Source organism: Sus scrofa, chromosome 9 (genome assembly GCF_054392235.1).
Source record: "Sus scrofa isolate SSC_HxYL_T2T_F1_AM1 chromosome 9, Sscrofa_HxYL_maternal_Yorkshire_Landrace_v2.0, whole genome shotgun sequence".
Classification (NCBI taxonomy): Eukaryota; Metazoa; Chordata; class Mammalia; order Artiodactyla; family Suidae; genus Sus; species Sus scrofa.
Genome location: NC_139391.1, coordinates 33,965,005 through 33,981,240, shown reverse-complemented (window position 1 = coordinate 33,981,240; position 16,236 = coordinate 33,965,005). Strand labels below are relative to the sequence as shown.

The following is a 16,236-nucleotide window of genomic DNA, read 5'->3' as shown; positions in this document are numbered from 1 at the left end:
CAGACAGTGAAACATAAATATCATATGGCCCCTAGCCTGGGAAACCCCATATGCCCTAAAAAGTGCAGTCCTAAAAAAAAAAAGAAAAAAGAAAAAAAAAACAACAACAGAAAACTTCCAAACAGAAGCTAGAAGACGCTAGAAAACTGATTCAGTACATAAGATGAATGAATAGGTGACTACTGAAGTCTAAGATTCTAGAAAAAATTTTTGGCAAGAATAAAAAATGGTTACATGCCACTTTGTACCAAATCTAAACTCCACATATGTTTTTTAAAGATAATTATAGGGTACTTATGTATCTATACAGCTATATCTGTCTTCGTGTATACATATAATTTACAAATATACCTATATTGAGAGTCCTGGCTCAAACATGGTCAAAACACTTTGAAAAGCACTGTTAAAATCACTTCAAACCACAGTGATTTCTCTTTTCATAAGGAATACAAGGTAACATTTCATTGTTTTTTAGTTGACTTTTACAAGGATTGATTTTATTTTTCAATTAGACTATAAAGTTTTTGAGAGTAGGAACCATATGTCTAATTCTTTGCATACTAAAGTATATAACAAAAAGGTAATAAACACTCACATATTGATTTATTTTTAATTTTCAACATCTAATCCAGAACAAAACAAATAGGTGAAAGAAATACCTGTTGAATTGTTTAGATGCACATATTAGTCTGCCATTATTAAAATGAAAAAAAAATTGAAGGCATGTAGAACAAAATCAGAGGGAAAAAAAGAATAAGGAATAGGAGCTAAAAACAGGAACTCAAAATTTTCTATAAGGAAAAATCTGTGTAAAAACAGCTTAAAGGGTCTTGAAACCTTAGAAGAAAACATGTACTACAAAAAAATTTTTTTAAAGCACAAGAAAAAAATTTCAAGAAGATGGTTAGTCCCAATGTTGAAAAAATCCAAGCAGTTTCTTGAAATGAAGATTAATTTTTTGCATTAAGAATATATTACTGTTTACCACATATATTCATCATAGAAACAAAAATTTTAAAGATCAGATTTATGAGTAAATATATACATATTTAAAGCTTTTATATTAAACATTTTTGCAAGTTCAGTACCCAAAACTCTAGAAATTTAAAGTCAAACTTACTATGAGTACAAATGGTTTTATCTTTCTGCCAACATCACTGCTAACAGAGACATCCTATAGAAAAGACCTCTTCCTTCCTCAAGTTATCTCTGACAATTGAATATAATTATATTAATATATAGTAATTATATTAATACTATAGTAATTATATTAATACACTAATATATTAATATACTATAAATAGCATTGAACGGAACTCTCTGGAGTTAGACAGTGCAAAACCTGTACAACCAAACCCAGCTTTCTGATATTTTGCTATCTTCTATTTATGTTCCTCATAACATTCTCACTTTTTAATTTGTAGTTGTGAAGTATTTACTTTTTTAATCATTATTAATTATTTTCCCAAAGAAAAATATTTACTTTTTCACAGGGTAAAAATTGAGAGTAAATTAATACATTTTCAACCTTGCATGCCAACTTAATTAAAAAAGAGATTATCTAGACAAACTAGAATTCCTAAATTTAGCTTAGAAAAAAACGGTATTATATTTGACAAATTTATCATCTTATGAGATTTCTAGAGGCTAGAAGTCCCAATGACCGATTGATCAAAAATAAAGGTACTGGGGTTTGAAAATAACAGTAGCACCACAGGGAGGCTCTAGGAGAGAATCTTTCCATAGCCTTTTCCAGTATCTAGAACTTACATCTCCCTGATTGTAGCACTTCCACCATCTTCAAGGCCATCAGTAGAGCATCTTCTCACCTCTCTGACCTTTTCTTCATCACATCACCTTCCTTCACTCTGCCTCTTTTGCTTCCCTCTTAAAAGGACCTTCTGGATTATACTGGGCCCAAATTATTCATAACCTCTCCATCTCAGCATATTTAACTTAATTACATTGGCAAAGTTCCCTTTGCTGTGTAAAGTAACAAAATTCACAGGTTCTGAAGTTCAGGATGTGGACATTTTCCAGGGACACTAGTTGGCCTACCACAATTAAATGTCTGTTTCACTAGCAGAATCAATTATGGCAGGAAGATCAATAGCTACAGCAAAAATGGGAGGGTAACATGTACTGACCTGGTGATAACACTCTCCACTTCTCTCTGTGTTAGCAAGTTCTTGAAGTTCCTGAGAAGGATCAGCACCCGGGGAAATGATTATCAAGATGGGTTCAATTTCTAGGGTCTCTTTGTACAAACGTTTGAGATTTAGAGGAGGTGGAGACAGCTCTTTCAGTCCTAAAAGATATATTAAAGAAATTAAAAATAAAAAGCAACACACAAAAAAATCTGTTAAAACTGATTACATGATAAAGAATAACTACATAATAAATAATAACTAGGTGAACTATAATGCTATACAAATAAAGTTTCCTCACTCTTAAAATCATTCACATATTTGTAATAACCACCATTTATTGAATGTTTAAATTGCTAGGCACTTTTCTAAATGCCTTACATTTATGACATACTCCTAATCCTAACAAAAACACTAAGAGGTGGATACCCTGATTATCACACTCAACAGATGAAGAAACACCTAATTGGCACTGTGGTCTTAATATACAGTTCTCTCCCAGCAAGATAAGACTGAATCAACCATCTATTTATACAAGTTTTCACTCATTTATATTATAACTGAATGCCTACTCTGTGCCATTCCCCATGGGGAATAAGATTTCCATATAAACCGGCAAATAATATCACTGTCATGATATAGGATAAAGATTTATTTCTTAGGTCCATGCATTAAAAGAGAAAAAAAAAAAGGTGTAGAGAATGAAAAAAAATGGTTTGGAGACAGAAATACATAGCTCTCAGTTTGTTTGTTAGCCAAATGACCCTATGCAAATCACTAAAATGCAATGTGTCTTGGTTTTCTCAATTGCAAAACTGGGGTAAAACAATACATAGGTCATTTGGGGGCATAACAGGATACATCACAAACATAGATTCCACTTATTCATTATCTACTCTATGCTATGCATACTCAAAGAAATTGAATGTCTTGCCAAAGACCACCCAGCTGCTAACTGCTAACTATATTCAACACAACTCATCTGTTCTTTTTTCTATTCTGAAGCTCTTTACAAACTATAAAGTCCTATACAGACAAGAAATTATAATTTCGCTATTATACCTAAAACTCTTCTGCTGTAATTTTAGTTTCCATTATTGATGTATTTCGTAAAAGCCAAGCTGAAAAAGACCCATTTCAATAACTCAAAAAAACTCAAAAATATGCTTGTTTGAACTTGTGACACAAGAGTTTAAAAACAGAGAATTAGAATATAATAGAATGAGTACAGGGGCAAAAACGGATTGTGTCCTCAACTGTAGAAATAAATACAGAGTACTGAATCTCAGAAATTCTAAAATAGCAAGAAAAGACTTTAAGTACTTCTGCAGCAAACATTTTAGAACATGAATTCAATGCCAACAAAACAGGCCAGAAAAGAGATTTCTAGACAATTATCCTGAGAAGAAAAATTTCACATCTAAACCAATCCCCTCTATTTTTCAAAACAGTAACCCATTATGCTAAATAAGCGAGAATTCTCAAAGATAGAAATATTACTAATACTAGGTGAAATTTATCCCAACAGCCATGTAAAATTGATGAATTGCTCCTAGAAGTCTATTTTATGAATTTTATTTTTAAACTTAGATTGATACAAATCATCTTGGTTTAATAGAAATAAAATTTATGTACTTGTGGCAATATAATAAATATTTTCATTCCATGAAATATTCATTATTTTTTCATAAACTCAATATCATTCTAGGCCAATTAAATGTTCTCTGATATGATAAAATGCATAAAAAGTCTTAAAAAATGCACATTGCCTTTGACTCAGTCATATAAATTATAACTGATTTAAGAAATAATTCAAAATATGAATGCAGAATTAAGTACAAGAATTTTCACTGGAGCTGTTAATATTAGTTCATACCCTGGGGAAAGAAAACAAGTTTTTTAAAACAGTCTGAATAAGTAATCCCTGATAGTTATATAATAGAACCAAAGCTTTAAAAATGGTAAGATAAAGATGATTTACTTAAAAGTAGATTAGTACTGGGAGGAAAATATCTTAGAAACTTGTTTGGAAAGCCAGGAATTTCTGAGGAAAGCACCAACCATTCCGTCTCTAGAATTCCATAGATCCTGGACTTGAGATGCTACATTTTCAGCCTCAAGCCAGCTCTGCTTGCTTCAGACTGGTCCCCACAATCCTAATTGGCAAGAACCAATTCCTTAAAACCTATCCTGTTGCTCCTATTTGTTCAGAATTCACTGGTTTTTGTACATTGACAGACTTGTTTTTCTCAAGTCTGAAGTCAAGGGGAGATTCTGTCAGCAACCAAGGACTGGTCACTCCTTAGCAAGATTTTCCTCAAATTGCAGGGCTTGTCCCTATACTTGTGCCACTAAATGTATAAAGATATGTAGTTATACCACCCCCTAGATTTTCTGTAATTGTTGAATATATTATGCAATGTTTAACACATTAAACCCTTAAAGCTAGCTGTCCACTATCTTTATTTCAAAAATCTGAACATACAGCCAGCATATACTTGAGCTCAGTGTTTGATAGTGAAATTTAAATATGAATAGAAATAGTATACTCATGAAAAAAAGTAGAATAGGCAACATGATTACATATCATACACACATCTATGCACCTAAAAAGAATAGGACAGGATGCATAAAAGTGTTAATGATTATCTCATAATGATGGAAAAATAGGTATTTCTCATCTTTTTACTCCTCTATATCTTCTCATAGACATCTACTTAGATGTATTATGTAATAAAAATGTCAAAACATATGTAAAGTTATTTACATATAAAATGACAACAAATGTTTTTACTATTTACAGTCTGAGCTACTATCTGTTTATATGCTCCTGAGAAGGATAGGTAATTCTGGTATAATATAATTCTCCTTATCTTTCCAAACTATAGGCACACTTAAGAGATACTGCAGGTGCAGTTCCAGACTACTGCAATAAAGCAAATATCGTGATGAAATAAGTCACATGAATTTTTTTGGTTTCCTAGGGCATAAAAGTTATGCTTACACTTATACTGTAGGCTATTAAATGCGCAATAGTGTTATGTTTAAACAAACAATATACATTCCTTAAATTAAAAAATACTTTATTGCTAAAAAATGTTAACCATCATCTGAATCTTCAACAAGTTGTAATCTTTTTGTTGGTGGAGTTTCTTGCCTCATTGCTGATGGTTGCTGACAGACTAGGGTGGTGGGGCAACCGTGGCAATTTCGTAAAAATAAGACAACACTGAAGTTTGCCTCATCAATTGACTCTTCCTTTCACCAATGACTTCCTTGTAGCATGAAATGTTGTTTGGTAGCATTTTACCCTAGGTGGAATATCGTTCAAAACTGGAGTCAAATTTTATCTGTGTGCTTCATCAAATAAATTTATGTAATATTATAAATCTTTTGTTGTCATTTCAAGAATCTCTACAGCATCTCCACCAGGAGTAGAATCCATCTCAAGGAGTCACTTTCTTTGCTTATATCTAAGAAATAACTCCTTATCCATGATTTTTTATTATGAGATTGTAGCAATTCAACTACATCTTCAGGCTCCATTTCTAATTCTAGCTCCTACTTCCTCCACTGAAGTCTTGGACCCCTCAAAGTCATCCGTGAGGGTTGGAATCATTTTCTTCCAAACTTCTTCTGATATCCTGAGCCCTTCTTATGAGCCATGAATGTTCTTAATTAAGGCACCTAAAATGGTGAATCTTATCCAGAAGGTTTTCAATTTACTGTGCCCATATCAGCATAAGAATCACTATCTATGGCAACTATCACCTAAGAAAATACCTTTCTTAAATAACAAGACCTGAGTGGCAAAAACTTTTTCTTAATCCATGTGCTGCAGAATGGATGTTAGCAATCGTGAAAACAATATGAATCTCATTGTACATCTCCATCAGAGCTGCTGGGTGAAGAGGTACATTGTCACTGATTTCCCCTCTTTAGCTATAAAAGTCCAAATGGCATCTCTTTTAACAGAAGGCTGTTTCATGTAAACTGAAAATCTGTTGTTTAGTGTAGCTACCTGCATTGATTATCTTAGCGAGCTCTTTCTTTCTTTCTTTTTTTTTTTTTTTTTTTGTCTTTTCTAGGGCTGCACCTGTGACATATGGAGGTTCCCAGGCTAGGGATCTAATTGGAGCTATAGCCACCAGCCTACACCACAGCCACAGCAACTCAGGATCCCAGCTGTGTCTGCGACCTACACCACAGCTCATGGCAACACCAGATCCTTGACCCACTGAGCGAGGCCAGGGATTGAACCCGTAACCTCATGGTTCCTAGTCGGATTCATTAACCACTGAGCCACGACAGGAACTCCTCTTAGCTAGATCTTCTGAATAAGTTGTTGCAGCTGCTATATCAGCACCTGCTGCTTTAGTTTGCACATTTATGTTATAAAGACAGCTTTTTTCCTTAAATCTCATGAACCAACTTCTACTACCTTCAAACTTCTTCATTTTCCTCACCTCTCTCAACCTTAATAGAATTGAAGAGAGTTAGGGTCTTGATCTGGATTAGGCTGTGGCTTAAGGAATGTTGTGGCTGGTTTTATCTTCTATCCAGACCACTAAAACTTTCTCCATATCAACAATAAGACCATTTTGCTTTCTTATTATTTGTGTGTTCCCAAGAGTAGCACTTTAAATTTCCTTCTATGTGTTTACATTAACAACTTGGCTAACCATTTGGCACAAGACACCTAGCTTTCAGCCTGGCTTGGCTTTGGACATGCCTTTATCACTAAGCTTAACAAGAGAGTTGTGTGACTGTCTTTTACTTGAAGCCACTTTAGTTTATTACCTGACCTAATTTCAATTTTGTTGTGTTTCAAGGAATGGGGAGGCCTAAGGATGGGTGGAGGGAACATGAGAACAGCTGAGCAGTAAAGTAGTCAGAATACACATAACATTTTTCACTCAAATTTGATGTTTCACAGCACTATTTGGCACTCCCAAAACAAAAGAGTAACATCAAAGAGCACTGATCACAGATCACCATAACAAATGCAATAATATTGAAAACTTTTAAATATTGTGAGAATCACTATAATGTAACACAGAGACACACAAACTGAACAAAGACTGTTGGAAAAATAGTGTCAAAAGACTTGCTTGATACAGTGTTGCCAAAAACTTTAATTTGTAAAAACTGTAATTTATGCAAAGTGCAATAAAATGAAGTATGCCTGTACTGACCGAAACATGTGTTCTACTTGGAAAACATATGCTGATATATAAATTATCTTTTAAAAGTTAAAATGACTGTCATATCATTTAATAGAAACTTTGAGCTCCATGAGGCAGGATTCACATCTGTTTTGCTATTTTATATTAAGAGCTCAGCACAAATTCAATTATTATTTCTAACATTAAAATTCCTCAGAAGAAAAATATATGTTCACTGATTCATTTCCTTCAATATTTCAAAGTATTGGAACATTCTCAAGTAGAGAAAAATTCATGAAAAATATCTTACCATTTAAGATAATGTAGATGACATTCATGTTACTGGGAACTGCATATTAGCTTTTCTGCCCACAGAAAGCCAGTAATATCCACATTGCATTCTAAGTGAACTTAGTCTACATATAATCATTAGTTTTATTAACCCAACTAATTTTGACTCATGATAGCACGAAATGTCAGTGTGAATCATTCAAAACCATTCAATAAAGTTAGCGACCCAAAAATGTTAATCACATTGTGAATTCAACAGTGCAGAACTACTTGTAAATCATCGAGATCTTTAGTTTGACCATGTGTGGTTAAAACAGATCTATCCTTTCAAAAGAAAAAAAGGAGAGATAATTAAAAATAAATCAAAGAGATAACTTTAACCTATTTTATTTTACCTTAGTCAGAAATAAGACTGAGATAATAAAAATCCATAATTTGTAGTTTAAAAAGGAAAGAATATTGTTCCTGTACTTTTCAGGTACCTCAGTAAAGAAGGTAGAAAACTAATACCCACAGGTGGTAAGTATAACTGATCCATTGTTCCTCATTCATCTCATTCTCCCTAACAAAAAGACTGATAAGAAAATTACTCCTCCTTTATTAGAAAGAGAAGACAACTATAAAAACATACAACAAATATCAATAAAAAGAAAAAAAACTGACAACCTCTATCTAATCTAATATACACCAAACAATTAAATGGGAAATACTCTTTGGAAATGGAATAATACTCAAGGTTGGAAACAAACAAAAACCCAAGTTCACAAGGATGATTCAATATAGGCAAATCAATCAATGTCATACACCACATTAACAAAAGAAAAGTCAAAAACCACATGATCGTCTCAACAGATGTAGAAAAAGCATTTGACAAAATCCAATATCCATTCATGATAAAAACTCTTACCAAAGTGGGTATAGAGGGAATATACCTTAACATAATAAGAGCCATTCATGACAAACCCACAGCAAATATAATACTCAATGGAGAAAAGCTCAAAGCCATCCTACTAAAATCTGGAACAAACACGGATACCCACTCTCACCACTCTTATTCAACATAGTATTGGAAGTCCTAGCCACAGCAATGAGACAAATAAAAGAATTAAAAGGCATCCAAATTGGAAGAGAAGATGTAAAACTGTCACTCTATGCATATGACATGATACTATATATAGAAAACCCTAAGGACCCCCCACAAAAACTACTTGAACTGATCAATGAATTCAGAAAAGTAGAAGGATATAAGATTAACATTCAGAAATCAGTTACATTTCTGCATACTAACAATAAAATATTAGAAAAGGAATATAAAAATACAATACCTTTTAAAATAGCACCCCAAAAAGTTGAATACCTAGGAATAAACTTGACCAAGGAGGTGAAAGACTTATTATGCTGAAAACTATAAAACATTAATCAAGGATACTGAAGAGGATTCAAAGAAATGGAAAGATATTTGATGATCCTGGGTTGGAAAAATTGATATCGTTAAAATGGCCATACTACCGAAAGCAATCTATGGATTCAATGCAATCCCTATCAAATTGCCCATGACATTTTTTACAGAACTACAAAAAACAATTCAAAAATTTAGATGGAACCATAAAAGACCCAGAATTACCAAAGCAATCCTGAGGAACAAAAATCAAGAAAGAGGCATAACTCTCCCAGACTTCAGAAAATATTACAAAGCTACAGTAATCAAGACATTGTGGTAGTGGTACCAAAACAGACGTACAGACCAATGGAACAGAAGAGAGAACCCAGAATTAAACCCAGACACCTATGGTCAATTCATCTTTGACAAAGGAGGCAAAAATATAAAACGGGAAAAAGTCTCTTCAGCAAGTGGTGCTGGGAAAACTGCACAGTTGCATGTAAATTAATGAAACTAGAATACACCCCCATACTTTACACAAAAATAAACTCTTAATGGCTTAAAGACTTAAACAAAAGACAAAACACCATAAAACTCCTAGAAAAGAACACAGGCAAAACATTCTCTGACAGCAACTATAAAAATGTTTTCTTAGGTCAATCTCCCAAAGCAATGGAAATAAAAATAAAAATAAACCAGTGGGACATAATCAAACTTAAAAGTTTTGCACAGCAAAAGAAGCCTTTAAAAAAAAAGACAACCTATGGAATAGGAGAAAGTAGTTTCAAACGATGCAACCAACAAGGGCTTAATCTCCAAAATATACAAACAACTCATACAACTGAACAGCAGAAAAAACAAACAACCCAATTGAAAAATGGGCAAAAGACCTGAATAGACATTTCTCCAAAGAAGACATACAGGCACATGAAAACAATGCTCCACATCACTAATTATTGGAGAAATGCAAATCAAAACTACAATGAAGTACCACCTCACATCAGTCAGAATGGCCATAATTAGTAAATCTACAAATAACAAATGCTGGAGAGGGTATGGAAAAAAAGGAATCCTTCTACACTGTTAGTGTGGATGTAAATTGGTGCAACCTCTATTGAAAACATTATGGAGGTGCTTCAGAAAACTAAACATAGGGCTACCATATGATCTAGCAATCCCACTCTTGGGCATATATCCAGATAAAACCTTCATTCACAAAGATACATATACCCCTACATTCATTGCAGCACTGTTCACAATAGGCAAGAGAGGGAAACAACCAATGTCTGTCAACTGATGAATGGATTAAGAAGATGTGGTATATATACACAATGGAATACTACTCAGCCATAAAAAAGAACAAAATAATGTCATTTGCAGCAACATGGATGGAACTAGAGACTCTCATACTAAGTGAAGTAAGTCAGAAAGAGAAAGACAAATACCATCTGATATCACATATCTGGAATCTAATACAGGGCACAAATGAACTTATGTACAGAAAAGAAACAAACTCATGGACATGAAGAACAGACTTGTGGTTGCCAAGGGAGAGGTGGAGGGAGTGGGATGGACTGAGAGTTTGGGGTTAGTAGATGCAAACTATTGCATTTGGGGTGGATAAGCAATGAGATTCTGCTGTATAGCACAGGGAACTATATCTAATTACTTGCGATGGAACACGAAGGAGGATAATGTGAGAAAAAATGTATGTATATGTATAACTGGGTCAATTTTCTGTACAGCAGAAATTGTTGGAACACTATAACTGTAATTTAAAAAGAAAATAAATAATTTTTTTCATCTTAAAAAAAAGAAAAAGAAAAACAGAAGACTGTAACAAAGGCTCAACATGACTTTTTGATGAAGAACTTTTGAGAAGTTACTGACTCCCATAGCTACTACAGCACCTTAAGGGAACATGTCTCATTAATACCGAAATACATATCGCATAGTATTTTTCTCAGAATAGTTACTAAATCAGAATTACATAAGTTAGAATACCTGCATGCGGGAACTACCATTTCTAAAAAGTAATGTAGTAGACTGTGCTGGTACACAAGGCTTGGTTGGCAGTATTCCATTAAAATGGCATGTCTAAAAGTTTTTAGGATCGCTCTGCTAAGTTAAATATTCAAACCAAAACTACTTTCATAAACACATCTTCATAAGTTACTATTTTAGAGTTTATAGATTATAAAAAGGATTGTTAAAACTTAATAAAAATTTTTCCACATGAATGATGCTTGAAAAATTACATTTGAAATCAAATCTCCAAAATTTGATTAAAAAGATAAGTGCTTGTCATTTTCCAGTAAAATGAATTTTTAAAACTTATTCATACAATAAAAGCCCCCAATATTATATAAAAACTGTACTAATAAAACCACCTGACCAAATACAAAGTCATCCAGCCTTACACCAGTATATAACTTTTGATTAGAAATAGGCCGAGTATGATTTTATAAGTATATTAAACTTTCAAAGCATTTGAATATGTGAATATCACGAGGTTTTCACTTAATGCCATTAAACCTTAAATGTCATTTAATGCAGAGATGAAGCAGTATAATACAGAAGTATTCCAAAGAGTTGGGTGGGGGTCAAACTACAAATTCAGTAAGAAAGGTCATGTGCAATGTGGCACAAAGAGCATATTTTTACAGACTACATGAGTGAGAAGAGAAGAGCCTCCTAAGAATTCCTCTGAAATTGTCTAAATTTACTTAAATTCGCATTTGAATTATAAGAACAATTAATATATAGATGAACCAGAAAAATACCAGTTAGTGTTAGGAAATAGGTAAAGACTTAAAAACAGGTAGATATGCTGGTACTGATTGGATAGCCCAGAAAAGCCTTTCTGAAAATGCAGTGTTTAAAGTTAACATCTGAATGATACAGAGGAGCCAACCATTTTAAAAAGAGAAAAAACAAGAGTTCCCAGTGTGGTGCAGTGGGATTGACAGAGTCTCTTGAGTGCTGGGACACAGGATCCATCTCTAGCCAGGCATAGTGGGTTAGGGATCTGGCGTTGCCGCCGGCATAGGCTGCAACTGTACCTCAGATCTGATCCTTATCCCGGGAATTCCATATGCCACAGGGAAAAAAGGGGAAAAAAAGAATTGGCATTTCTGTTGTGGCTCAGTGGGTTAAGAACTTGACATATTGTGCCTGAGGATGCAGGATCATTTCCTAGCCTCACTCAGTGGGTTAAGGATCCGGCATTGCTGAAAGCTACAGCATAGACTACAGACGTGCTCAGATTTGGTATTGCCATGGCTGTAGTGTAGACCTCAGCTGAAGCCCTAATTCGGTCCCTAGCACAGGAACTTCCATATGCTGCAGATGCAACCATAAGAAGAAAATAAAAATAAAGAAAAATAAAAACAGGGAACAAAGAGATAGTAGAAAAACCCTTAGCTGTTTTGCCCACAGTGGCCCAGTGGTAAGCGGGAGAGTTCAAGGTGAGATTAAAGAAGACAAAGGGGTTACTTTGAGTGGTTTTGGAAGTTACACAGTTGACCCTTAGGCAATGCAGGGTTTGGGGCACCCTCCACACTGTCAAAAATCTACACATAATTTAGAGCTGATCCTCTGTATCTGTGATTCTTCCATATCCACAGCTCCACATCTTAAGATTCAACCAACCACTGATCATACAGTAGTGCAGCATGTACTAATAGAAAAAAAACTGCATAAAAAGGACCTGTGTAATCCAAAACCATGTTGTTCAAGCATCAACCATATATAATTCTATAATTTATTCTAAGCGTTTTGTGAAGATTTTGGAGATTTTATGCAAAATAAAAAAGAGGGAAATGGTGTAAGTTTTTAAGAGCTCACATAGCCTTCTGGAGAGAATGTACAGATGGGGAAGCAGAACTGAGGCAGGGAGACTATGAGGAAGCAGCCACTGATCTAGCACACACAGCACCTATGCACTCCAGAAGCTGTGTAAGGCATTGGGGCACAACCATGAACAAAACAAAATCTGTGCCCTCATATGGCTAATATTCTATTTAGGGAAAAGGCAATTAATAGACAAGTAAATAACAATATGTCAGATGATGATAATAGCTACAGAGGAAAATAATCAAGGCAAAGGAGGATATAGAGATCTGAGGAAAGAGTAAGTATGTTTTTATATAGAGTGCTCAGAGTCATCCATTATTCTTGGATGACTATGTGCTTCAAGTAAAATCTTTAAAATGCTCTTTCCTTGACACAGTTTTTCCAAGTTTTTCTTATACAAATGTTAATATGATATATTATTTTCAAGTGAGTGATAACTTTTAATTCTTCCTTTAAGACTATCTAAAAGGCTTAACAAAAATGTACTGTACAGTTTGTTTATAATCGAAAAGAGGAGTTCCCGTCGTGGCGCAGTGGTTAACGAATCCGACTAGGAACCATGAGGTTGCGGGTTCGGTCCCTGGCCTTGCTCAGTGGGTTAAGGATCCGGCATTGCTGTGAGCTGTGGTATAGGTTGCAGACACGGCTCAGATCCCGCGTTGCTGTGGCTTTGGCGTAGGCCAGCAGCTATGGCGCCAATTAGACCCCTAGCCTGGGAACCTCCATATGCCGCAGGAGCGGCCCAAGAAATGGCAAAAAGACAAAAAAAAAAAAAAAAAAAAAAAAAAACGAAAAGATACACAAATTCTTAATTTTCTGTTTTAGAGAAAAAAGAATTCATCTTGAAGATTTTTATTTCCTAGGACTATGGTATTTGTAAGTTTTATTTTAATTATCTAAATCAAACATTTGATGTCCTGCTTTGAATTCTAATCATGGATGAATGTCTAAATGTCTGATATGTTTTCATAAGAAAATAATTTTTAAAACTTCAAACACCCAAACTACATACAGGATGTCAATTATGCATTCAAATTTAATACAAAATTAAGTATGGTCATATCCAACACAAAAAGTATTTCTTTAAATAGGTAGAGATTGTGAGATAATTGGGATAAGGGGGAAAAGACCTAATAATCTTTCTAAACTAAAGTTAGCATAAAAAAAAAAAAAAATTCAGGGAGTTCCTGTCGTGGCGCAGTGGTTAACGAAACATCCAACTAGGAACCATGAGGTTGCGGGTTCGATCCCTGCCCTTGCTTAGTGGGCTAAGGATCCGGCGTTGCCGTGAGCTGTGGTGTAGGTTGCAGACGCGGCTCGGATCCTGCGTTGCTGTGGCTCTGGCGTAGGCCAGAGACTGCAGCTCCGATTCGACCCCTAGCCTGGGAACCTCCATATGCCGCGGGAGCGGCCCAAGAAAAGGCAAAAAGACAAAAAAAAAAAAAAAAAAATTCAGGTCAGTGGTCTAGTTCTAGACAAGTGTACTTACCCAGAGTTTTACATGCAAATAGAGCCATGGCACTTTGCAGTCTGTCTGGTCTGAGAGCCTGTACCACAAGAACCTTAAAATAAAGTGTGGAGTATTTTTAAACAATAAAGTTCCCCCGAGAACTGTAACTAAATAATAGCTAATGTTAATCAATCAAACAAATGTTTACCAAAATATTGAATACTAATAACTGTACCACAATACTTACTAGGCTTCAAACTGTCACAATAGGTATATACAAAGACATGTCTTTAATAGCCAAAATATTACTAAAATCCATCAGATCTAACAGCAATAGTAAACATCAGCTTATAATGGTCATAAGGTTAGCTATGCCTTCAGGTTCTAATAAAGGACCAATGGCAGGTGAAAATACGGGTATACAGGCAAGGTATTCCTGATGACAGCAGGGCAGAGGCCCAAAACATTCTCATCTAACATTTTCAAATCATTAATTTTATGCTGAATCATGTCTGTCTATTTTAGATATTTATCAAATGAAGCTGTTCTTCATTTTTTTTCCTTTATAAAAAACACACCTAGTGCAATAAAATTAAACAGGGAATTACAAAGGGGACAGAACCTCAGCTAGCAGCCTAGAGAAGAGATATAAATGGAAAGGTCATTTCATGGAGTGTCAACTCCTACTGCCCTCTCCAACTCTAAGACTTTGGTTTAGCCAAAAGTCTCAGTGGAACTCACCAGCAGGTTTCACCATTCTATTCTGAAATAGAATGGGGGAAGAAAAATTCCTTGTTCCTCACCATAAGATCTTTCCCTTAGACAGAAACCTAGGAAATGAGTGAAGAACCTTAAATTCTTTCTTTAAGACGTTTCTCTACTGCAAAATCCCCCTGGGGTCAGAGGCAGAAGGAGTAAGAAAAGCCACAGTGGGAGACACCCTACTTAGAAATCTTGCCAGGGATTCCACTGTCTGGATACAATGGCAAAGCAGAAAGCCCTTCCCCACAAACACCCATTAAGGTTGTGTGATACCATGAGGCAAACCTTTTAGTTAATTGGCGTCTGAATGACGAGAGAAATATTAAATACTTTTATGCATTTAGATCATTTACCTGCTGAAATAAGGAAACTTTCTTCGCAAGAATAGATGGAAACTCTTGCTCACACATCGAATTATGATAATAAGTACGCCATAGAGCTACATCTTCAAAGCAGAGAGTCTGATAAAGACTGGGGAGAGCAATCTAAAAAATAAAAATAACTATATACCATGAGCTGCAAGAAAAAAATAAAAATTATATATATATACATATATACTATACATACTAAAAAGGTAAGTGGAAACCAATTATCAATAGATGTTTATCATTTGTTTTCTAATTCCTATTGGCTTATTTAATCATTTCTAGGTCAGAAATGGTATGATAGACTTATCTAATCCAGAATTAAATAAAAGCAAATATTTCTAAAGTAGTACTAAATCGATACTTCTAAGTTAACGAATCTTTCATCTATGTAAAAATATTTGTACCTAGCTCCACCTTGTGGAGAAAAGAATACATTCATTAAAAACCAAGTGCAAATTTTAAGCATTGCCACAAGAGAGTTCCATGTCAGAGTGTATAAAAATATGCCCAGTTTCAAATTCTGATTCTATACTTTCTAAGTGACCATAAGAAAGTGACTTGATCACTATGTGCCTTAGTTTCTTCATCTTTTAAATGAGGACAATAACAGTACCTGCCTCACAATGTTGAAAATATTTAATGAGGATCCATTTTCAAATTCTGCATAATACTTTGAACATAGTAAGCCATCAATAACTGCTGGCTATTCTTATTGTTTGAACTATGTGTCACTGGACCACTATAATAGTTGTGAGTAAAGCAGAAAAGGAAAGGAAGAACAGAAACATATATAACAGATTTTGAGAGAAGTATATTT

At 34.5% G+C, this 16,236-nt stretch overlaps 1 protein-coding gene across 12 annotated transcripts in view; it reads right to left on the bottom strand.

Annotated features, from left to right (window-relative positions):
* DYNC2H1 (dynein cytoplasmic 2 heavy chain 1) overlaps positions 1-16,236 on the bottom strand; it is a 364,937-nt gene that overhangs the window by 179,911 nt on the left and 168,790 nt on the right. For all 12 annotated transcript variants that reach the window (XR_014815142.1, XM_084975882.1, XM_084975883.1 and 9 more), the window contains 3 exons: positions 15,405-15,536; positions 14,329-14,401; positions 2,148-2,308 (listed from right to left, as the gene is read on the bottom strand). Coding sequence is in view for 11 of the 12 variants with exons in the window: in XM_084975882.1 (XP_084832008.1) it covers positions 2,148-2,308; positions 14,329-14,401; positions 15,405-15,536 (366 nt within the window). In the remaining variant the exon portion in view is untranslated. The remainder of the gene's footprint in view (positions 1-2,147; positions 2,309-14,328; positions 14,402-15,404; positions 15,537-16,236) is intronic.